A 26,807-nucleotide genomic window follows, 5' to 3' on the forward strand; every position below is an offset into this window, starting at 1 on the left:
AACATGGTCATTTCCGGTTTCTGTGTGTTTATCGACATAATGACTATTTTAGCATATCATTGATTGAATTAATTAATTTATTTTATCGATCAGTATCTAGGATCAACGGTTGTGAAAGAGCTCCGGGGTACAGAGTCGACGAAGAAGTCGATCCAGAAGCTGAAGAAGTCTGCCAAAGAGCCGCGCGACTCGCCTGACATCATTCTCTCTATCAGTTACCGAGGTGTCAAGTTCCTAAACACGATTACTAGGGTAAGTTATTGTACTAAATCTATACTTATAATAATACTGTAACAGGTAAAATTATGTTGGAGGGCATATAATCGAAACTCACGCCAAAAATATATATTTTTTAACTTTCGAAATTGACGCCAAATTTTTTTTTTTTAATTTTTTGTCTGTCCGTGATTTTGTTGACTGGGCATCACGCTGGAACTACTGAATGAATTCAAATGAAACTTTGCACGATTTGAGATCATAATACGGAGAATGTGTGAGATCATGTGGGGGTGAAATTCCTTCATTTGTATTTTTTTGATGTGACCTTTTTCAAATCACATTTATAAAAAAATGGCATGTATAGAATCGAAAAATTACTTAAAATAGTTTTGTCAATTAGTCGAAATGACTGTTTTCGGAGTAAAAAGAAAAAAATCACACTAATATTATAAAGGCAAAACTTTGTGTTTGGATTAACACTTAGGCTATCTAGACGCGAGATTTGTGAAAAACTGATATTAACGTATACCTAATATAAAAGACCAACTAATATCATAGAAATTCTTGTCTTCATGACAACTAGCTCTTGAGAAATATTAGTTTCAGATAATGTCAAATTATGAATAAGCAATATTTTGACAATATTATTATAATTATTATATTGTTGTTGTAATAGTTCTACGTTTGTTTCGTAATCTATTATTTTAAGCTATTTAAAAGTTAACAATCAAACATGTATATTTAATATTACAGGTATTTCTTTTCATTTTTTACACTTCGAAAATTCCTTTATAGAAAGAAAGGTTATTCTTTGAAAAGTAACCAAGCGTAAAAGGGGTAAATCCCCACGGTGACTCCCTTGACTTTGCGATGCCCCTGACTTTGCCTATTTGATTTTTAATTACGGAGCATCGTTCACACTCCATCGGACCATTCGCCCATCCTTTGTGTTTCTTACAGAGGAAGGATTGTTTTTTTTATTATTTTTTCGTTGAATTTCATGTCAGAGCCCTTTACGGTTAGTTAGGCCGGATAATTACCAGATCGCTACCGGGAAACAAAAATTGGAAAATTTCGTTATGAATTTTCGACGCGAAAATTTTTTTCGACTATTTTTGTAGCTGAAAATATTTTAATTTAGACAAAAATATTTTTCTTTAAAGAATTGTTTTAGTAAATTGCTCGGTAAAAGTTATTGTTTGTGACGATTTTTTCTTTAAACGTCGACTTTGTGATTGATGTTTTTGGGGCGAAAAATTTGACTGACAATATTTTTGACAAAAAATATTTTTAATTTGACAAAACGTTGTTTATTTTTTTTTCTGTGAATTGCTCTGTTTTGTATGAATTTGTATATATTTATATCTAGATCTAATTTGAAAGAGATTTTTAGAAGTTTTCGAAGTTAGCACACATAGAATATTTAGGGTAGGGGTAGAATAGGTGAAGGGTGGAAGTAGGGTCGAGTAGGGGTAGGAAAGAGTCAAAGCAAAGCTCCGAAACCACATAGGCTGACCACTGGACCAACGAGGCAGTCCATCATTCTGTCCAAGTAGTATAATATTAATAGTAGTTTTATTTTGTTTAGGAGTTAGTGTGTGAACACGAAATTCGGAACATCCACTGCGCATGTCAAGATGCGGATGACCTCACACACTTTGCGTACATCACAAAGGATCACACAACGAGAAGCCATTACTGCCATGTCTTCAGAGTTGCTACTATGGTGAGTGATAGAATATTTGTATAGAAGATATAATGGAGAATGTGAAAGTAAACAATAAACCTTAGATTCTTGTTTTAGTAGTTTTACTAGTAAAGTCACTCGTCATCATCATAAGTATATCATCACCTGGATAAAAATAAATATTGGCTATGAATAATATTCACTATTACAATAATTATAATTTTAACTAAATGTTAGGTAAAAGCTTGAAAAGCTCTTTATAGAATAAATCAATATAATTCTCTAAACATTATTAACTTTAAACGATATACTTACGGTTTCCTACACAGATCTAAAAGTTGACTCTAATCTTAAGATTAGGTATCTGTGTTGTGCTTAATTGTTTTGGCATTGTGTAATCAAAGAAGCAAATGTAATAATTCCAAATTTACTTTCAAGAGTTATAAACAACTACGCTTCTTTCCAGGACCAAGCGACGGAAGTTATTCTAACACTGGGTGAAGCTTTCGAAGTTGCTTACCAAATGGCGTTACGAGAGCAAGCCAATAGGGTCCGTGTACCCTTAACTGTAGCAAAGACACCAACACACGATCCCACCACCACAAGCAACAAAGAGAAGCCGAACGTCCACGGTAGATCACATTCCATAACGGAGATCAAGTTAAATGGTCACCAGTTGAAAATCACCCCTATCCCTGCTTCGTTGTCTAATGAAGATTTCCAGTCTTCCAAGAACTCCGACGGATCCAAAAGTCCCAGGACACCTCTGCTCAAAGCCCCGATCGCTTCTACAGAAGAATTGTGAAAGCAAAGGTAACGTTCGCTAGATTCTTTTGGACTGTTATTGTAAAACATTTTATATGAAAATGGATATTAAAGAATTGTTCCGTATTATATTAATAACTGCAAGATAAAAGAAATAGTAGAAACTAGAACGATTCTCGAAATTTTTTCACTTTGTAGAAACATATTGATATTATTAACAAATAAATTGTTAGATGTTAAACCAATATTGCAGCTAAAAAATTGTGCTTCATGGTGTGTAACGAAATGTTTCAACAACTCTTATACGTGTACCAAAAAATATAAAAAAAAATATTATATAACAACGCTTTAGAATGTTTTTAATTGGAAATGTTGACTAATATTTGAAGATTATCACAATATTTTCTAGAAATCGTAAATATCTTATCTAAACGCAATAAACAGTTAGTGTGTTCAATATGAGTAAATAATAATAAAAGATCATTTCTGAAGAGTTAATCAAATTATGAAAAAATTGAAATAAGAAAAATTAAAAGCTTTCTGTTATGTATTAAATTCAATATGTGTAGCTGTTGTTGTAATTAATACTAATAATAAATGTCAAGGCCTAATGAAATTGACTAAAGAATATTGGTCTTCCCAAACTAAATCACTGTTTACATACGTGATTACGTTTTATTATACGTTTTGTCCATGCTTATGTGCTTATTGAAAGGTAATCTCGAATTAAAAATAATATTAGGTGAGGCAATAAATATTTAAAATAAATAAAATTTCAATGTTGTAATGTTTCTATTAAAAAATTATAGACGCCTAGTTTTACACAAAATTTTAACTTTAGTAAATGGACAGTGGTATATGAGTATTTGCGATAAAAATGTTTTAAAAATATTTTCAATTTTGACACTGCTTTTATGAACCGTAACCTTATTTATGATGTTTTTTGAATGTTGTACTATAGTTAGGTAAATGGGGATTTTACTATTGAATAGTGAAATTCTAGCGGCTGTTATATTTATAGTAGTTTTATTGTATATTTTTGTTTTATAACAATTTACGCTTTAATATTTTTCTAGACAAGGAATTGGTTCATTTAGTGCAGCTATATTTTATAAACTTTTATTCTCAACACCTATTGAATATTTGGTTAATGTTTTTAATGTCGTGTAAAATCTCGACATTGTACGTGAGAGAGATCTACGAGTAATTTTTGATTCCATATCTTATCACTGAAAAAATCATGGGCATGCACTAGTATTTTAATGGTGGTATTATTAGAAAATATTATAACTATATTTATATTAAGGTGTTATTATATAAACTCAGTTACTTTTGGCTTTGTTGTAAATTTTTGGTTATGAATAGGCCTAATATTATAGGTATAAGAAATCGTATTATACGTTACCAATATCAAATCAATGTAGTGTTGTTGTATATAGGTATACTAAAGTGTGCATATTGTAATACACAGTGAGTAAATAATTGTGACCACATCTTATGACCATAAATTGTTTGTTTAACGTATAGTACATAAAACATATCATACCATTGTTATATGAATATTCAGTAATAATAAAGACCACGATAAGAAGGCTCCGTTTTATCTGGGGATTCTATATAACGAGATATAAAAAATAGAATTAACACTATTTGCTAATATTTTATGTTGTTTCAAAATCTCTATTTCATAGTACGGTACGGAAAGTAACTTTTAAAGGCTTTTTAATTATAATTATTCAAGAAAAAAAACAACTCTTACTGGAAAACCTAGTTAATGAATCGGTAAGTTATATTAACCGTACCTGCAATTGTTTAAGAAGTGCTTTTCATAAAATGATTTTTTATCTTTTGTACTTCTATAAGATGTACTGATGTTAATTTTATACCTATATTAGAAAGTTGAAATTCGTTGCGTACAATAAATGTCTAATCGATGACAAAAAAACATGTTTTGTGCTAAAAATCAGTAAGTATCTGATTTATTGAAAATTGTGTTTATAAATAAGAAATAATGTAACAGGTTTTCATTAATACCTAATGAAAATAAGAAGTTCTAGATGAATATAATTTATGTAATTTCTATACGGCACATCAGCCAAAGTAAGTAGTTTTTTGATTGATGATGATGATACGCATGAACTAAATTGTAATTAATTTAGTTCTTGTGTACAATTTCTATTATAAATAAAACATAAACAGTTTTATAGTATTCCTCTGGTAGACAAGAACAATGGAATTATAATAAAAAAAAAAAATTGGATAAAATGGGATGGTGATAAAATAAGAAAAGATATGTTTTTTTTAATTATTTTTAGAATTGTTTCATTGTTCTTAAAGATGTTTGTCGAAGTTTAATTGTGATCGAACAAACCGTCGCTTCACCCTTTTGTGTAAGATTCAATTGTCAATTTTTAAATGCGTCAAACTTGAACTCCAGTTGCTCAAAAAATTTCATTGTTTTCGAAATTGTAGTTTCAGTTGTTTAAATTGTTATCTAGAAATGTAATATTGCTTTGTATATTTATAATTCTGTGAATAAAGTCTGATTTTAGTTGGAATTTATGTAATACATGTGATAAGTAAAACAATATTCGAATGAATTCGTTCTTTCATTAAAGTGTTTGTCCTTCTGCTTATATTATATTTAAATTATATGTAGCTCAGCTTTTTATATGTAATAGTAATAATAATGTTAAAGTGGTATAATATGAGGTTTTCAATAATATAAAATTTATAAATTGTATCTATTGATGTTGAATAATATGACGTAGAATATTATATTTATAATATAATAATATTATCATTATTATATAATAATATCGAAGAAAAATACGAATTGTGCCAAATTGCAATAATACAGGTAAGATGAGCCAAGTTTAATCAACATACCAGCTTTTATTTTTTCTATAAAAAAAACAAAAACAGATTCTTTTCATGTTTAATGAAAAATATAAGTATTTAGAAATATTGCAGAATTAATTTCATTACAATACAGTGTAGTGTGAAAAAAATCAGGCATCACTTATTTCGTGTCATTAACATTTATTTCACAGAAAATATTCTTTTAGAATCCGACCAATATAAATGCTATAACTATAAATTAAAAAAAACGAATACTTATATATTAGAATTTTTGTCAATAAATCAACTGAAATCAATGATTTTAATTTACGCTTTTGTCGAAACGGTAAAAAATTACGTAGGTTTATATTTGTCGTAGTACATACTCATTTAATAAGGTAGTAATGATATGTAGAAGATATTTTATAAAAAAAAATATTAAAAATGTATACCAAAGAGTTTTAGGATACATTACATATTATTATTATATTATAGTAATATTAATTAGTATATAAATCGCAGTATAATGATCTGGTTTGTTATATAAGTAATGTAATTTGCGGAGACGAAAAGAATTCACTGCCGTCATAACGAAGTTCTCGATGTAGTTTACGTGTACTTTTTATATATTTATATTGTGTAAATATTATTTCGAAATCATCAAAATAATTGTGGATCGAGTTTCAACTGTGCTACCATGTTCAAACGATATCCTACTGTTAATCAAGTTTAAACCATAACCAATTCAAACAGAGTTGTAAATAGCTACTGACATTAATCCTATACAATCTTAGTTAAAAACGAAAAAGGCTGATTTTCGATCGTATTTCACAAATCAGCTTACTCGTAGATAACTTTTTTTTACTTGGATATTTTTTCTTGACGGGGAGATATAAAGGTTGTAACGGATTCCCACTGACTATCCTATGTTTTCAACCTCGTCTGGCGACTGGGGCACGGGGACTTTTTACAAACCTTCTCAACCCAGCCACTAGTACCTACAAAGAAATATTCTTTATGGTTCATCTTTCGCTAAATCGGCCTTTCATACCCTTTCCTTATATCCTCGGGCTATTTGCCATCTTTGCCAGATTTTATCACGCCTAAACCACGGGCATTGGCATTGGCGTATCTAGGGTTATTCCCTAGGCCTGGCCCCTGACATCAAGTCTATTATTAGTGTCATAATAGATTTCCCTAACGGTAGTCTATATTATCGGTAGCATTAGTTTATTGCTATCTTGTAATATGTCATACTCTATTTGAAATGGTCAAAGGATATTTAGATTTCAGCGGGAACGGTGCTCATGCTCGCGTAGTTTGATGCTCGATCTGCTTCATACGCGATCATATTAATATTATTTCCCATGGGCGTAACTGAAAATAATGTTGTATATTTAAAATTTTCAGATGCTATTTCCCTATTTTCTTCAAAATTTCTTGCATTACAATAAAAGAAACGAAAAAAATAATTAACAGCATTTTGTATTTTTTGTCTGAAATAGTTAGACGCACAATCTATCAATAAATACGTTTAATCTAAAGATTAAGATTTATTTGTAAAATGAATTTTAGTTATGCGTAAAAGTTCATTTTCCTCCCTCTAGTTACGTCCATGTATAAACTAATCAGCTCATATCTGCAATCTACATATATTTTTCTCCGATAAATCTATCTTCTGAAAGTCGCATGCTTTTTAACATTTCAACTATTTATATCTTTGAAACTCGCTTCTAAGTACCTAATTATTATATATCTATACATAGAACAAAAAAAAATATATTGGTTGTGTACCTTAACTATCTTTTATTTATATTAGTAAAACAGCTATTCTATACTATAGTAGTGGATATCCAAACGAGTGTAAATACCTATGATCATAATAAATAATTAAATATATAAAAATAACTATTGTCTATTATTATTATGCCTGTATGACACCGCTTGCGCTTTTTAGCTTTCTCTATATAGCCACGCATCTATACAAATTATTTAAACTACCTAAATTACTTGCCCCGTTGGTCCAGTAGTTAGCTTATGTGGCTTCGGATCCCGAGGTTCTAGGTTCGAGTCCTGGGCCGAGTTTTTTCTGTAGGTCGCAAAGAATAAATAGACAGGCATATGCCATAATGGCACTCCTTCAACACAGAGAGCTTAAGTGGTTATTAGCAAGTTACTTATTGTAAGGGTAATTAAAATGAAGGAAAAATAAAAATAAACCTAATAGGGATCCCTGAGTAACCCCTATTTTTCATCATTAAAAAACCTAATTCGGCTCACTGTTGAAAACGAGTCTCCTCTCAGAATGAGAGGGGATAGGCTACCACGCTGACCCAATGCGAACACAGTTCATAAGTCCGCGAACCAGCATTGGTGAAGAGTGGTGGCTCAAACTGCACATGCCCGCTATTGTAAGACGGTATTCCTGGCCCTATAAATATAATACCTAATATTAACACGAATTAATAAATAATAACGAAAATAATGTGTAATGCTCATGTATCGCTCCACCCAGTTATAGTTGAGAACGCTGCACTCGAAATTGTAGACGATTACATATACCTAGGACATATGATCCATTTAGGTAGGTCCAATTTCGGGAAAGAAGTAAACAGCAGGATCCAACTCGGCTGGGCTGCATTCGGGAAACTTCGCGACATCTTTTCGTCCGAAATTCCTCAGTTCCTGAACACAAAAATCTTCGAACAATTCGTGTTGCCAGCGATGATCTAAGGTTTCGAGACGAACTATGGGCCTCATAAGAAGGCTCAAAGTCACACAGCGGGCGATGGAACGAGCTATGTTAGGAGTATCTCTGCGTGATCGAATTAAAAATGAGATTTGCAGAACCAAAGTCATCGACATAGCTCAACGAGTTGCGAAGCTGAAGTGGCAATGAGCGGGGCACATAGTTCGAAGAGCCGATGGACGTTGGGGTCCCAAAGTGCTGGAATGGCGACCCCGCACTAGTAAGCGCAGTGTTGGTCGACCCCCCACCAGGTGAACTGACGACATCAAGCGAGTCGCTGGGATTCACTGGATGCAGGTAGCCCAGTATCATGATGTTTGGAAGTTCCTACAAAAGGCCTATGTCCTGCAGTGGACGTCTATCGGCTGATATGATGATGAATGCAAAGAATTTCCATTTATGTATAATATGCATACAGTTGAAAGTTTTATATAACACTAGCCGACACGCCGCGGTTTTACCCTCGTAGTTCCCGTTCCCGTGATAATACAGGGATAAAATATAGCCACAAATAACGTGGCTTTCTAGTAGTAAAAAAAAAATATCTTAGAGGAAAACTGATGATTTTGATAATATGAATGTTTGTTACTCTTTCACGCCTCGACTACTGAACCAAATTAGCCGAAATTTGGTATTGAGACAATTTGGTATTGAGCCTGGATTAACACATAGGCTACTTTTTATCCCGGAAAAATCCATGGTTTCCGAGATATTTGTGAAAAACTAAATTCCACGCGGACGAAGTCGCGTATTCTTATGACAGTGGGAACTACACGGGTGAAACTGCGTGGATAACAGATATATTAAACGTGGTTCGTAGTAAATAACCAATTGTGCTACATTGTGCTTATTTTCGTGTAATTTATTCAAAAGCCAACCAAAAAACTCCGACAATAAATCCCGGGCCACATTTAGCCGCTATAAAAGCTGCTATTTACTCGTGGGCCATTAGCTCAGCCGAAAAAAGGTTGAGTTTTAAGCATCATTTGTTAATCCCGCCCGCGTTCCGGTCCATTAGACTTACACGATAGATGGCGCTGAACCGCTAGCCTGGCTTCGTGTAATTCGCTGGGTAATTAATTTATCCGGTTTTAAAAGAGTTTATTTCATTGGAGACTAAAAGCAGCACCTAAGCACTAGGTAATTGCTTAGGTACTGCTATAAAGCTTAGGTACTGCTATAAAGAAAATCATACATACGGTAAGGGAATCAGGCTCATCATCTAAAGGTGGTCGTTTGATGCCAACTCGATTGTCGTACCCTTATTCAGTTTCTTCCGAATGATTGAAGGGCAACGGGGATACTGATCATATTTAGGATCATAACCTATGCAGTGCCAGATTAATTTAAATTGATATTCTAAGCGAACTTCCCCTGCGGGACTGCGGCCCCTTCTCTCCTTAAGTTTTTTTTTTATATTTTACAAATTAGTCCTTCACTAATAATAACTAAGAATAAGCTAACTTGTTAGGAGTAGGATAAAATCCACAACCATTTCGGTTTCTACACGACATCTTACCGGAATGCTAAATCACTTTGCGATACGTGTTTGCCGGTAGGGTAGTATCTAGACGGCCGAAGGCCCGAAGGAAGGAATTTTCTCGGTTGTATCTGGTGCCTCCCTAATGCTTAAGCAATTGCTTTAATAGATGACGTAAAAGTGAACCTATGGCAAATAAGTAGTCTTTTAAAAAAACAACTACGATAACTTTCCTATTTCATGCAAATTGGGTTTCAACGAAAGAATCCGTTAAATTCCCTCAAATGAGAATAACTTATAATTATAAAAAATAATTTAATAACAAGAAAATATTAAAAGAAGCAAAGATCCATTAACCTCTACTTTTACTGCTCGGTATTACGCATTTGGCTTATTATTTCTTCAAAATTCTTCACAAAAATTCTTGTAAACAAGAATGAATAAGAAAGAATAAATCAAGAACCAATTACATGATAGTACGATAATATAGCAAGCGTTATTAAAAGTTTTTCTCATGTATTAAATTAACATTATCTCGTGATTGTACATATTGGGGTAATTAATATAAAGGAAAAATAAAAATGGACCTAATAATAATCCCTGAGGAACCCCTATTTTTACTGCCCGTTAGAATACATGATCAATGCAAATTGATACGTAATTATTTTAATAAAGAACCAACCATGGTGGCGTTCAGATTAGATACAGAACCAATCATAGTATAGTTTAGTATGAATTTTAAACATACCGCAGCGTCAGGAACTTATTTCGTAGGCAATATTTCCGAGTGGTCGCGCGGCAAATTTCTCATCAGGCGCAATCTGACGAACGCGATCGCTGGCTCGTGTGATGATCGCCTGCACTTGGTAATTGCAGCGAGCGCTGAGAATTTATCGGGAATAGCTATTAAATAAGGGTATCGGGTAAGGACGTACATGCAACGACATTTGGTTTCGTAACTTAGCTGTAGCTATTCGGAGATATTTCGTCTGGTAGCTAAATATTGTATTTTCCAAATCAGACAATCGATGATCAGAATTTAATTCGGGTGATTGTTTATCGCTTGCACTTGGTAATTGCAGCGAGCGCTTAAAATTTTTCGGGAATAGCTATCAAATAAGTGTATCGGGTAGGGACGTACATATAACACCGTTTGGTTTGGTAGCTTAGCTCTGTCTATATCCGGAGATATTTTGTCTGGTAGCTAGTTAGCTACATATATTTTTCAAATAATTATCACAATTAAATTCGCGTGATTATTTACCGCTTGCACTTGGTAATTGCAGCGGGCGCTAAGAATTCGGGAATAGCTTTTAAATAAGGGTTTTGTGTAAGGGCGAACAGTAGTACATACGCTATTTGGTTTGGTAGCTGCAGCTTTATGCAGAGATATTTAGTCTGATAATACCATTACATTACATTAGTACATTACATTCGTGTGATTGTTTACCGCTTTCACTTGGTGATTGCAGCGATTGAGCACTGATAATTTATCGGGAGTAGAAGGTGCAAACAGCTATTTGGAACGTCTATTATATCATCGGTTTTAAATTGACTATCACTAAGACTAACTCGAAAATACATAGCGACATTTCTCATGTCATGCAATACACAAACAGACAAAGCTATACAAACAAATCACTTTGACAGCTTAATCATATTATTATACTATTCCCCTGTCTTTATTATTCATTGTTGTGATGATTTTATAAATTAAAGACTGTCTATGCAATAACTAAACGTAATAACATTAAATTCGTTTACACGAATTACACGTAATTGGAACACATAGCACGCAGTGTGACGTCACTAGGAGGCTTTACTCACGCTCGCGTACACGCAGTAATTAGCTAGCAATTACCTGACGTAAATACACACGGTGGAGGAATTTTGAAGAATATCAAGTTTGTTTAACGACTATTAGTAGTTTAGGTATAAGCCGTAGAAGTAGGACCGAGAAGATTACCAACAAAACCTTACTTAGCCTAACTAGAACCTATATTCTATATTTGAATGGGTATCTAAAGCCTCTAGAAGGATCTCACCAAATAAAAGGCTTCTAAACAACTCATGATGAATGAATTTTTCAGGTCATCAGGTTGGAAAACACAGGCTGAACAACACGATCAGAGAAGGGTATTGTTGACATGTTAGGTATATTGTTAATTCACCTTCACCTGGCTTTCAAGACCCTGATCCAGAATCTATGGAATATTGTCGGTCGTAATGCCAGAAAGGAGGTTTTTTTGGAAAATATTCAGTATTTTATTTCCCGCCCTAGGACTAAGTTTAGAGTCCTAGGGCGGGAAATAAAATACTGAATATTTATATTAATATAGGCAAAATGTAGGTAATGTGTATAAATGTTAACAGACAGGTGAATTTAATTCATTACATACACGAGCGTGGCCTTCTAAGTAACCCAAAATTCCATTAATTGCTGAAACTATATTGCTAAAGTCAAAGATTCCCTGAAAACGCCATATTCAAAGGCGGTGCGTCGTCAAAGGATTGTCGGCGACGCAATAAACTTAATTACTGTTATACGTCTAATCACGATGTGACTACGTAATAGTAAGTCGATAAGGCTGTCTTTTCATGAGATATGTGTTACGTTTGGAAGTTGTATGTCAAAGTAAGCCTTGAAAAGCTTGAAAATTTTTGAAAAAATCTAAGCTCAACGGTAAAGCAGGCGGACTCATTACCGAGGGGTAGTGGTTTGATCCCCGCCCCGCTGGACTAGATATAGTCTGTCCCGACTAGTTGGAGGGGAATTATATTATATGGAGTTATAATATTAGTCATGCCTAAAATATACGGAAAATATATATATATATTTTTTTATTTAGACATCCCGTATAATTTTTTGCAAAAACGTTTTTTGTCATGTTTCTGTGAGGACTTTGTTTCCGTATAAACATAATAAAACAATTATTATATTAATTCTAACGTACATAAAATCTTTATAAGAATTTAATAATAATACAGACTGATAAGAATTCAGTCTGCAATCAGGGTGTGATCACGATTTTCAAGCACAAATGGATCAAAATATTATCTGCTATTGTGCGTTGACAATACGCCAAGTCACATTCTGTTAAAGCCGTGATTAAACTACGCAAATACTCGTGTGCAAGTCGCGAGAATAGTTTCAAGATTATTTTTGCCCCGCCATTTGGACTATTGTCCCAATCCTTCCACATTATTTGATTAGTTCGAGGAGAAAATTTGTCATGTTCAAGATAATATGTTTGTAAAAAACAGATCTGTTATAGATGCAATTTTTATGACGTCTCCGAAATGAGCAGCAATAGTCGCTACGTAAAGTAAAGACGCGTGGGGAGATGCCCTGCAGCCGCTCCCCTACGTTACCGCGAACACTTTAAATCATGTATTGCGCGGATTATAATTAATAGTATAAGCCGGGTCAGCGGCAATAAAAACACAACTGCCTTTTTCACCAGAATTATCGAATATAATCTTTAATATCATATAATCATATATTTTATTTTAATCATATATTATATCATATATAATCATAAATTTATAATATATAACAATAATCAATGATTTTTTTTGGGTATTTTTGCACTTTTGCATATAATTATTGACTTTTTCCACACACCAAACTCCAACTCGTCGACCGACTACGTCACTCTCTCTGCTCTGATTGGTCAATGTTTCTCTGCGTCGACGCTATTGGCTGATGACAGTAAACTTACGTCTAAAAATCTAACAAATAATTAATCAAATTTAAATAGTTAAAAGAGAATAGCTTAATTTATTTATCTACTTCCAAATTTACAGAGTATCGACTGTGGGATTTGTGGCCATCTTTAACAGAACCTAACAATAGTAAGTTTTATTACCTCACCTTGATTTACTTTAGCTTAATTAGTTTGTGCATACCAATGCGTATTATGTTCACAAGTATCTAAATACCTCTAAAAATACTTCTTTATTTAAAAAATATGCTCAATCGTTTTCATCTGCGCTATTCAAGCTGAATGCAACTTGCATGTGAGATACTTGCACAGTGTACACGCGGCTTATGAGTCGAATATGTGCTGGAATATATATGAAGTCGGCGAGCAAAGACCGTGACAACGTCACGTGCTGTTTTACATGCATATAAGAAAATTATTGGATGAGGCGTATTTGTAGGTTAAATAAGAGTTTATCCAATTAAAGATCCAATGTTTATTTGTAACTAATTGTTTTATTATATATTTTAGTAGAACTAGTCGACTAAAAATATTGTGTTTTAGATACATAAATTTAGATTTAGATCGCATTTTTAAAAATACTGTCTTGATAAATACCCAGATGTTACTATAGAATATATGAAATTCCATAAAACTGAATTCCTCCCTCGAAGCCTAGATGACAGCGTTTTACCACGCAGGTAAATTTTTCTTAGAGAAAATGATAATTGCCTGGAATAAATCGCTACGTAGCGATAAGGCCTACTTCTGTGCAATGCCTTTTTTTCTTATTATTTGTTTTTTTGTTAAGTTTTGGTGTACAAATAAAGTATAAATAAATGAATAATTAATATTTTACACGTGTTGTTTAAACTTTGCAAATCTATTTTTAGAGATAAATAGAGAGAACTTTTGGTGAGAGAGCTCATTTGCGGAAGATAAAATCGAGACTAGTGAAGAAATTATTATTAAATATTTGACAATATTCGTAAAATGGATTTTTTTTATAAAATAATAAAACGCCGTGTCCATTTATTTCGCTTCGTGGGTAAATCCTGGTGGAGGTCTGGCGAGTTCACGGAATACAAACCACGGTTATCTAAAATCCTATTGCGCTTCTTACAATTGGAATATGTCGTCTACATTTTTTCACCCTTTTCCTCTTTGTGGATTTTTTTTCTGTTTTCCGAAGACATTTTATTTTTAGATATTTTTTTTTTTTTTTTATTCTTTACAGTCATCCCTTGACTACATCTCACCTGATGGTAATTGATGATGCAATGCAACTTGTTAGGAGGATGAAAATCCACACTTCTTTCGGTTTCTACACGACATCATGCCGGAACGCTAAATCGCTTGGTACGTCTTTGTCGGTAGGATGGTAACTAGCCACGGTCGAAGCCTCCCCATTAGCCAGACCTGGACCGATTAAGAAAACCTTAATCAGCCCAGCCGGGTATCGAACCCAGGACCTCCGTCTTGTAAATCCACTGCGCATACCACTGCCACGGAGGCTGTCAAAGTATTTACTTTACTTTTAAATTAAATTTTCTTATTACAGTAGGACTTATTTAAACCTTGCAACAGCAAAGCTATTTGGTACGTTAAAAAATATATTGTGAATAGATTGCCTTAAAATTAATGATAATGTTTTTTTTCTGAAAACGTATTTATAATGACAACTTTTTTTTTTATTGAGAAAGAATACAATAAGGAACTTAAGCTATCACTTATTACGATAGTTAATAATAGTTTGGTCAGAAAATTTTGAGGCAACCTGACACCACCCGTGCTGTAGGAACTCGTGACAGTACGTACCTATCCGTGTACACTACATTTTCCCGTAAATCGATATAAAACCGCCGAGTCCCGATCGTTCACGCAGGCTGGCCCCCAATGCGACTATTGTGTTCGGATTAAATTATATTTCTAAGCGAATATACCGAGATCCGCTGCCAAGGAAATTGTTTAGGAGACTACGAACACCGCGAACGATAGATAAGTCTATGAAGGCTTTAAATATCGTCCTAATCAACCCATATTCGGCTCACTGCTGAGCTCGAGTCTCCTCTCAGAATGATAGGGGTTAGGCCAATAGTCCACCACGCTGGTCCAATGCGGATTCACACACGCAGAGAATTGAGAAAATTCTCAAGTTGCAGTCAGTATGCAGGTTTCCTCGCGATGTTTTTCTTCACCGTTTGAGACGCGTGATTTTAATTTCTTAAAATGCACACAATTGAAATGTTCGACGAGCATACCCCGGATTCGAACAAAAAAAATCGGATTTCTTGAAATATGTGGCTATACATTTGCTTGGCGTTTTCAGCTGAGAATCAGTGCCGTTTGCCAGCATTTGCTTGGTTCATGCAGCACAATGCTGAGATGATATTTTTATTATTATGACTTCGCATGAACATACTATAGCCAATCATCAAGTATAGTAATCATTTTTAACAAATTATTTGCCCTATTAGTGCGAATATGGTCAAATATAGACCATCTTCCGACGTTGTCCATCAGTCGGTATACTAAGTCAAATCATGTCATACTTTGTCATCACTTTGTCATGTCAATTCAACCTTACCCAAACCGTGGATAGAGTCCTGCGAGAAAATCTAACTAATCACTAAAAACCCTCTTACTTAACCTCCACTTCACTTGTGCACTCTTACAGAACAATACCTGAATGAAATGCATTCTACTAACGCTAATAGAAAACGCTAACGCATTGTGATTCTACTTCATGCCATAAAACTCTAAAACACAGCAAATAAAAAAAGAATTTTTAAAATCGGTCCATAATTGACGGAATTATCGCTGGACATACATAAAAAAAAACACCCAGCCGAACGTAGAACCTCCTCCTTTTTGGAAGTCGGTTAATGAGAATGCAACAAGAGCTACATATAATTCCTACGATTTTCCCGCCAAAACTCTTTGAGAAACCCTAGTCAACGTTTTTGTTATTGTTATATAAGCGCTATACTGCAATAAGGTTTGATGATGATGAAGACTGCAACAAGAAAGCAGCCTATATGGTGAAACGCGCTTCCCTAGAAAATGCCGATTGACTCTTTACTTGAAGACCCCATATTGTATTGTTAAGGAAAACAAATGACTACACCTTTTAAAAACCATTGTACCTAGAAAAATAAAACAACAATATAGAAATGATTATCATGTCTTATTTAATTACTGTAAATTAATGCCAATCGACGTAAAAATAAAATATTCCATAATAACAGAGCAGTATCTTCAAATAAAACCTAAACTGAAGGAAATTACATACAATAAACAACTAAGAAGTTCAAAAAAATGTAAATTGTATGTACCGAACTTCATAAATGGGTATGGTAAGAGAAGGCTGGAATATATTGTTCCGACAATCTTTAACGATTTTCCGGATGCGGTAAAGAATCTTCTAAAAGATACCAATATACTCACGAACGTACATAAGCGGAAACTAAAGAATTATTTTTTGGGGCAGCCTGTGTAGCGTCGCAGCACCGGTTCACTCACACTTTTATTTAACAACCCTATAATGATTATTCTTGTAGTACTAGTATTTATCCTCTTCTGTTTGTTAATCTGTTTATTTATCCTCTTCTGTTTGTTAATAATGTTCTGTTTGTTCCTAAATATTGTATTATGCAATAATAACCAGTGCACAGTAAAACCAACTGTGGCTTGTGTTGCACTATGGTTAGGCTTAATTTAAATGTGTTGTTTGTTGAATAATAAATAAATAAAATGCTGGCATTACAGACCTCATAAGAGCATAAGAGGAATGACGAACCAATACATACCTACTGCTTCGATTTTGGGTCTCGACATGGCCAATGAAAATGCGTCATTTCAATAGTGCGTCTTGCACCACCTTAGGTTCTACAAACTCTATTCTACTTCTACAAACTATGTCAAATATAGGTATTTATAGATTTATCATCCATTAAACAATTTTCACGTATCATTAATGAATTTTCACATTCGTATACGACCATCGAGTCTCCTCTCAGAATGAGAGGGATAAGGCCAATAGTCCACCACGCTGGCCCAATGCGGATTGGCAGACTTCACACACGCAGAGAATTAAGATAATTCTCTGGTATGCAGGTTTCCTCACGATGTTTTCCTTCACCGATTGAGACACGTGATATTTAATTTCTTAAAATGCACACAACTGAAAAGTTGGAGGTGCATGCCCCGGACCGGATTCGAACCCACACCCTCCGCAATCGGAGGCAGAGGTCATATCCACTGGGCTATCACGGCTCTATCATTAATTAATTTTCACATTCGTATACGGCCATCGACTTATGTGTAATATGTGTAATAACTTGTGTGACTTATGTGTAATAACTTGTGGGCACAGTTAATTTTTTTTTTTGGAAAATTAAATGAAAAGTTCAAACAATAAAATTCTCAAGTTCCCACTCTTAGTGGCCGCTCCGCCATTGCTGTTTAAGAAGAAATGAGGTTCCGATTTTCGTGTGGATGGTTGATTTGCCTCCAATTGTCATCACGGTGGGATAACTCCTACTTTTTGTGCCCGGCTCGAGAGGGGCGCCACCGTCGGACTTATTGTATGAGATTCTATTATATAACGAGTATTTGAGAGATCTATTCGCGAACTATCGGATATGATATTATGTGAGAGTAGATTAGGAAATAGAGTCTAGATTTTATGATACTTTTTGCTGAAGGCTTCAAAAGTGGATTAAAAAAAATAAGGAAACCAATGTCGAACAAAGGTTACGATTCAGAATATTTTTTATAATAATATTAATTAAATTTTGCACTTCTGTTTAGTTACAAAATTGTAATTTTGGATGGATCGATGGATAAGATAAGATAGGTAAAAGCCTCCATCCATCAGGAAATATGTTGACAATATAAATGCGAATATGAGTTATATTATTATAAATGAACAAAAAATTGACTGAAAATTAAATAGTAAAAATCTTTTTGCGTTTTTTAAACTTTAAACTAAGAATTACAAAATAATCTATTGAGATTTGAGCCATTTAGTTAAATCTCCTTATCAACTCTATTATGGTATTAACTATTAATGTTAGTTTTAATTGAAATAGTAATATGAGTTATATTATTATAAATGCGAATATGAGTCTATATGTTAGTTTTACACATCTAACCACTAAACCCGTTTTTTTTTAATTCTTCCATCAACGAAAAGCTATATTATCAGCGTGTAACTTAGCCCATATTATATCGCCGTAATTGTACAGGAACGGGAACTAAGCTGGTGATACCGCAGGGCTAAGGGTTTGTAATATTACTAGCAGTGCTCTACGGTTTCACCCGTGTAGTAATCGTTCCTTTGAGAATACGTTTAAAAAAATATAGCCCGTGTTACTCGCTGATAATATAGAATTCCATTGGTGAAAGAATTTATAAAATCGGTTCAGTGGTTTAGACGGGAAAGCGTAATTAACAAACTGACAGTTAGGTATATTGTTAGTTACGATTGGTAACCTGAAGACTTGACTATAATATAGAAGCATGTGATGTAAGTAGGTATAAAGTAAATGAAATGGCAAACGTGTGGTTCCCTCAGAGGGCGGAAGTCGTCACGTCGCGCCCTCTCGCGTCGCTGCGCCGCGATTTGATTTCAGATGTATCTGTATGGAGCTGTTATTACAATTACTAAATTGTTTGTTATCGCCGCGTTACAACGACGCCACCGCTTCTAAATTTACATGTTTTAATAAATAGTGTAGGAAATAGTAGTCTGAGACGGATGTGACGTCGCTCGATCTCGTGGTGGCTTCAGTGTGCTCGTGGCGTTCAAGCCATCCACATCTCTTGTTATATAATTCTTTATGGGTTACTTGGGATAGGCGGGGAGAGTGACTTGAGTGGAAAAGGGGAGTGTTAGATCTGTCAAAGGTGCCTTTAACCCTACACACAACGTTCACAAGTGCGTGACTTCACTCAAGGTCATCCTCTGCCATTCTAGGGTCTCATTTTGGTTACAGTTTGATTTGTTAATTAAGTTGTCCAGACAAATTTTTGAATCATAACCTTTGTTCGACATTAGTTTTCTTATTTTTGTAATCACGTCTGAGTCTGCTAAGAGTTTTGTATTCCAGAGAAGTACTACCAAACCATGTTTATCAAAGCCGGAAGCTACATTGCTGAATACGATCTAAGAAAAGTAATAAGTCGACTTTGCATCCATCCAACAAGTTGGGGTACGCAAGGCAATGGAATGTAGGAAGTTTCCTTGGGTAATTGTTAGGTACTCTGTAATAAGCGGGGACTACATACATCTTTTTATTACTTATAATTTTTCTTGCAAACCCCTTCATTTTGATTATGGTGGTGCATTAAAATAACTATGGGAGTCTGCCTTATTTTCGTTACTAAACTAAACATACATTGTCATTTTAAAATTAAATTTTAACTAAACAAACTAAGCGTGTAAGTATAATTTCATCTAAATCCAAATGGACGATAGCGATTATTAGCCACGGCATAATTATACAGAACCGGACCAATAATAGGCACATATGTGTGGACATATGTATAAAACTTACTATTCTGAAAGGGTAAAGAAGAGATGTTTGGAGTGTGTGAGTTCACACACTCCAACCATCTCTTCACAAAGCCACACACCTAGTAAACTAAAACACTAGTTATGAACTGCTCCATGAATTACTTAATAACATATTCGGCATACGTGCAAAGTTCCAAGTGCGTGTCAGTCTGCATCAGTTCTTAACTCCGCCGCGCCTGCACATGCGGTGAGTAACACCGACGCTGAATAGTTTATTAGGCTTTCGTTTGACTTTGTCGATACAAAAATATAAAATACTAGCTGATGCTCACGGTTTCACCCGCATGGTTCCCGTTCCCGTAAGAATATAGGGATAATATATAGCCTTCCTCGATAAATGGGCTATCTAGCACTGAAACAATTTTTCAAATCGGACCCGTAGTTCCTGAGATTAGCGCGTTCAATCAAACAAAGAAACAAACTCTTCAGCTTTATAATATTAGTATAGATAGCCTTATAGCACACAAGAATAGTGAAAGAATTATTTTAAATTAGTTCAGTAGTTTCAGACTATTCAATGCATCTTTCCTATTTATAATATTAGTATAGATTATATTAATATGCAGAATATACTTAACTTCAATTTTGAATGCACAAAAAGCGAATTTTCACATTCAAACTAATAAGATTATTATCTGTGCCCTGAACCAAAAGTTGGCTACGTAGCTCCCTGCTACGAAATATTCTACGGTAATCTTGTGAGCCTTTCGTGACTTGTCTTTGGATGAAAATATTTTTATTTATACAACACAACAAGTTAAGAACAATAAAAAAAGAAAGAAAGAAAGAAAGTTTAAAGAAATAGGCATTTTAACAGTAGCCTGTCAGTATATATATAACAGTATAGTTTATGTGAGACAAAATATTCATTTGTACAAACGAAAAGGAGATCTAAACCCACGTCTTACTAGACACGGGCATAAGTTAGTTATTTCTGCATATCGTCTCCAAAGAGTTAAAAAATCTTTTGTGGGTTTGGGTGTACTCTTCTATAACAAGATCCCCAAGACTGTGATGGACTTGCCAATGCACAACTTTAAGCAATGTGTTAAAAAACATTTACTTAGTCGAGGTTACTACACTATTGATGAGTTCCTTAACGACAAAGGTGCTTGGAGGCCATTGGATCAGCTTCCACCTTCACACAGGAAATAAAACTATAAGAAATTGTAATTTAATTGTTATCAAATGTAAATTGTAATACTGTATGACTTTTTCAAAAGAGCAACTGTTGAGTTTCTTGCCGGTATCTTCTCAGCAGAACCTGCCTTCCGAACCGGTGGTAGAATCTTTACAAATAGTCAACTGACGTGTCAAAAGTGCTTGTAAACTGAGCCTACTTGAAATAAATGATTTTTTTGATTTTGATTTTTGATAAACAAGAAATTGACTGAAACAAGCAAACAAAACTTTTGCTTTTAAATATAAACTTAAAAAGGAACTTTTTTTTACACACACATTAATCTTATGTGATTTGGCCGTTTATTTTGTATCTTATTAGCTCTCTTAGTTATAATTTTTGATGTATACTAATAGGATTATTATGGGTCCACAAAGAAAAGAAATGTGGAGAGACCACAGAAGTGATGGGTGGACTACATTATTTCGATACCGGAAAAAGTTGGATGATAATAGCACAGTGAAGAGAGGATTAGATGAAATTGAAGGAGGCCTATACCCTACCATGGGTTTCCTAAAATACAAATAAAAACAAACTAAGATGAACATTATTCAGTATTACTAACATTTTCTTGACAAATTTGACAATTAAATTTATTCCAGTATATTATTTGCTTTTTAAAGCATTTCTTCATATCAGAAGAAATATACTCGTATATTTTAAAATCAATTCTACACTGACACGGAACAATAGATGAAGATAATAAAGTACAAATTCATACCTTTTCCTTCGTTTTCAGTGTCGGTCAAAACTGTACTGTCAAATAACATATTCACGAAACGAAACTACGCCATTTCTCTGGACCTGCTTCCGTATTCGACTTGTCGTCTTCGCACGCACCAGAGCGCGCGCGCACTGTATAGATCGCATTAAGAGATTTGGTGAAGTATTCCGACTGGCCCGGGGGAAAAGTTGATTATATTATACATTCACCTTGTAAACGTTTTATTTAATCACTTCCGCCTTCATAATAAAAGGCTTAAAGCTGACTTTCCACTGGATATGTGTAAAAGTATATTAGGATGGGTGTTTTATGAATTTTTAGACTTCGATTACGTAACATGCTACTAGGGAACATGCAGTAGATATTAGATGTCTTTGATTACTAGTTCTATGGCAGTAGAGCATAATCTTTGGGAGCTTTAAAACTAAGTACCACTGCTACACAAAATTATTATGATCGAAATTCTACTATTTTCTATCAAACTTTTGTATATGAACTCACCAAGTTTCATTTTTGCTAAATTAAAGAAAGTTTGTATATTCTCTACTCATCATCATCATCATTAATAACAGCCCATGAACTGAACTGCCCACTGCTGGACATAGGCCTCTTGCATGGACCAAACAAAACGGTCTCGGGCCGCGAGCATCCAGTTCCCGCAAGAGCTCCCTGCAACCCGCTTGATGTCCTCGGTACACCTAGTGGGGGGTCGACCAACACTGCGCTTTCCGGTACGGGGTCATCATTCCAGCACCTTGGGACCCCAACGTCTATCTCTTCGAAATATGTGGCCTGCCACTTCAGCTTCGCGACTCGGTGAGCTATATCAGTGACTTTGTTTCTTCTGCGGATCTCCTCATTTCTGATTCGATCACGCAGAGAAACCCCTCTTGATAGTCTCTACTACTTCATCCATACATTCCACAAAAACGGAAATTATTAGGTTTTACATAATATGTAAAAGTTTGCTAATATACAAGTATGCTGTTTAAAACAATGTACAACTTAGATTCCTAAAGCCACGGCCAAATTTCCCGCATTTTCTCCATCAGTCGTTCCAGATTTTCGAATCTGAAAATCGGAATAAATTACATTTCTCGCTATAGAGGATTCCTAATTATTAATAGCGAAATATGCAAAGGTTGTTTGTCTCTTATTTTGTTGATTTTGCGCGGAACCAGTTTTAATTCGAACGCCGGGGTAATTAGAATTTTAGATTGAATTTTATGTTCGTTCTGTCCCGTGCTCCCGTGGTTTCCCCGGTGATGTTAATTTTCTTAAAGAGGTGACTTTGGATTGAATGATTAATGTGGTTTGTGGTGGGAAATTGGATTAATTAACGGTAATCTGATGACTTGATATTATATATTTCATAGGAATTTTAGGGGACGCTTTTAATGTACATAATTATATAGGCTGGTTTTACAGTCACGCCGCTAGACGCGCCGTTGGACAGCGCGCTGTTGGACAGCGCGCGTTTGAACAGCGGTGCACCAACTAGTACGGCGCTCCTCAATTAGTACGGCGCGTTTCGCTGCTGTGAGACAGTCGTGTACAAACAGATACAAAATGAACGGCAATGCGGTTAGAGTACTGGCTATTTACTTTTTATGGAAAAAAAGGCAACAAAAACGTCGAAGAACAGTAGGTGTTGATCCTTATAACGCTACAAGGTTACTGAGAGGCGAACACGTAACATCTTTCTCTGATTTACGAGAAAATAGTTATAAATTTTATAAATATTTTCGCCTATCAACCAGCAGTTTCGACGAATTACTGTGCAAGTTAGAGTTTTCTTTACGAAGATCCAGCATACGTCGCATCCCCATAGCTCCAGTGGAAAAATTGGCGATTACTCTAAGGTAAGTGAAATAAAAGAGTAGGGTTTGTAATAAATGATAATATTTGTTTGGCTTATTTTAATCACAGTCGTATTTTAATTACAACCTAACACACTTATTCATAAATGCTGATTAAACCTATTTTAGTTAAAATGGTCTTAAAATCGGAATCTTCTCTTTCATTTTGCAAATGTAGAAAAGAAACAAAACACTTGTAAAACCTATATTAATCTCACTCGTTTTTAATGAATAAGGGCATTATTTTAAATCACAGTGTTATTATAATCATTGACTTATTTTAAATCACAGTCTTATTTTAATCATAATCTTATTTTAAATCACAGTCTTATTTTAATCACAGTCTCATTTGAATCATAGTCTCATTTTAATCAATCTTACTTTGTAGCTAAAAATTGACAAGTACTTGTGAGGTTAAATACATAAATAAATAAATACATACTTTGCCCTTTCGGAGCGGCATTGCCTCCCAGGCAGTAGCATTTTGATTTTTGCGAAGTAGTAATAAACTTTTTAAAATAAATCTGTAAAAACTAACTAATATCCTTATTGATTCTCATTATCAGGATAATTTGAGTTATTATCGCCAGTCGGCGATACGACATTTGATAATTCTACTGCAGATTCATTTGATAATTCTACTGCAGATTCATAAAGCTGCTGTTGAGGTGTAGAGGTGGTAGCATAGGCATAGGTATAATTATGAAGTGGCAATGTTTGAGTTGTGTAATTATAAGTAGAATTTGCGTTCACACTAGAATTAACATTATTTGCTGGTGATGAAAAGCTAGGTGTCGTAGTCGTTGGAGCTGAAATCCCAATAAGTAATTCTAGAACCTTTGCGCGAAACTGCAGCTTTTGATAAGCACTTAAATTACTTAGAATCGGACCAAGAGACTCAAAAAATGACAAATCATCAGGATTGAGGTTGGAAGGGGAAGTATTTTGGTTAAGCAACGTTATTAATTCGTTTTCAAAATTTGATTGTTCTGATTTACGTTTATTCATTCCACTACGTTTATTCCATTTGTTTTGACTATTTTCTGTGTTTTCCTGTGGTCTATGGAGCTGAGATGGAGTACTCAAGTTATTCGCTGATGTGGCTGTTTCAGTCAAATCTTCAGATACGATAGACTGATTATCGCTTAATGATTCTGTAACTACATTTTCTGAAATACGATCAAGGAATGTCATTTGGTCGAAAAATAGATACTTCTTGTGTTTTGCAGCGCTTCCAGATGGCGTATTTCGCATATTCCCTTTTGTTCTGAAATAATTATCTCTGGCTGATTTCCATCGATGGCGTATTTGTTTATCTGCAATAAAAACGTATTTTTTTAGGTACTTACCTATATACTAAAATCAAATGAAAATACTTTTTGTTTTCAGGTTTTTGGCAACGGGCAGTACTTTCTCCGATTTATCTATCACATACAGAATGGGAATCACTACTGTAGCTAAGATAGTAGATGAAGTTTGTTCGACTATATGGGAAAAACTGCGTCATGAATGTCTACCTGAACCAACTACAGAAATGTGGCAGCGCATAAGTGAAGAATTTCAGTTATATGCAAATTTTCCAAATTGTTGCGGGGCGATAGATGGTAAACACATACGTATAGTAAATCCTGCAGGTGGAGGCTCAATGTTTTATAATTATAAACATTTCTATTCTATCGTCCTTTTGGCAATGTGCGATGCGAACTATTGTTTCACATATATTAACATAGGTTCTTGCGGGAAAAAACTCAGACTCTACAATATTTCAAGAGAGTTCACTATTTCAAAAGTTACAGAACAATAGTTTGAGGTTGCCAGGTGTAAAGCATCTGCCGGGCACTAATATAACAGTACCACACATAATAGTTGGTGATGGTGCATTTGGTATATCCAACCATGTGATGAGACCTTATGTGCGATCCAACATGACTCATAAAAAGAAAATATTTAATTACCGCTTAAGTCGTGCTAGACGGTACATAGAGTCGACGTTTGGAATAATGTCCAACAAATTCAGAGTATTCCATACTCCTATGAGTGTCAGTTTTCCTATTGCAAAAAAGATAGTTCAAGCCTGTTGCATATTGCATAATTTTATTAGAGTACGGGATGGCTACAACGTTAATCATACATTAACTATAACGGGATTGACTGATCTAATTAACGACCCAGATCATAGATCAGGAAACACATTACGCGATATATTCGCTAATTACTTCGTATCACCCACTGGTAGCGTGTCATGGCAAGATAGATCTGTGTTCTGATTTTATAGTTGACACCTACCGCGAAATTCAAAAATGGAACGAAACGAAACGCAGTAATATCGTCGTGGCTTATTTGATTTACCTACCCAATTAATATTTTTCACTAGGTGACCCGGCAGACGTTTATGTTTTAATGGAGGATGGAGGATTTCGTTTGTGCAACTAGCGGTAAACATGTATGTAAAAAAAAAGATTTTATTAATAAATGTTTCTTACCTAAGTCTGTATTGAAATTTTCACAACACAATTCCTTTCCAATTTCTTCCCAGGCTTTATTTTTTGCGTCCTTATTCTTATAAAAATCATCGGCCGGGTCCCATAAACATCTTCTAATTCGCACTTCGTCAATTACTCGACCCGTATCGATGTGATTCATTTTGTACACAACAGTACCTAACGGCACGTCTCAACGGCGTGAGACTAAAACGCACAATGGCCGTAGAAGCGCACGAGCGGCGCGCGCTTCGACCGCGTCGCGCGAATAGGACGCGTTCAACGAACGGCGCTGCTCAAGCGCGCGAATTTGAAACGCTACTAATACCCCAATACATATCCGAGCGCGCGCGCTCCGACGGCGCTGCCGAAACGCGTGACTGTAAAGCCAGCCATAATGTTGCAAATTACAACTTCAGGGATGTCTTTGATTGGGAACCTCATATTAAAAATATGCTACTTTATTATGATTTACTTTATGTTATGATGTGTATCGTTTATCTATGTAATTAGATGACCATATGAGGTAAATAAGCGGT

The 26,807-nt window shown here is 34.6% G+C and overlaps 1 protein-coding gene and 1 non-coding gene across 2 annotated transcripts in view; both read left to right on the plus strand.

Annotated features, from left to right (window-relative positions):
- The window catches only part of LOC112049876 (uncharacterized), a 165,386-nt gene extending 160,115 nt beyond the window's left edge, over positions 1 to 5,271 (plus strand). Inside the window, exons 17-19 of the mRNA XM_052888572.1 lie at positions 94 to 252; positions 1,808 to 1,945; positions 2,373 to 5,271. Of these exons, the coding sequence (XP_052744532.1) occupies positions 94 to 252; positions 1,808 to 1,945; positions 2,373 to 2,711 (636 nt within the window). The 3' untranslated portion in view covers positions 2,712 to 5,271. The remainder of the gene's footprint in view (positions 1 to 93; positions 253 to 1,807; positions 1,946 to 2,372) is intronic.
- An 18,065-nt stretch (positions 5,272 to 23,336) lies between these two features.
- Positions 23,337 to 26,275, plus strand: LOC112051139 (uncharacterized). The gene is made up of 2 exons (XR_008252020.1): positions 23,337 to 23,791; positions 25,178 to 26,275. It is a non-coding gene; the product is annotated as an uncharacterized LOC112051139 (transcript).
- The last annotated feature ends 532 nt before the right edge of the window (positions 26,276 to 26,807 follow it).

The sequence above is a fragment of the Bicyclus anynana genome, chromosome 23 (assembly GCF_947172395.1).
Source record: "Bicyclus anynana chromosome 23, ilBicAnyn1.1, whole genome shotgun sequence".
In the NCBI taxonomy this organism is placed as follows: domain Eukaryota; kingdom Metazoa; phylum Arthropoda; class Insecta; order Lepidoptera; family Nymphalidae; genus Bicyclus; species Bicyclus anynana.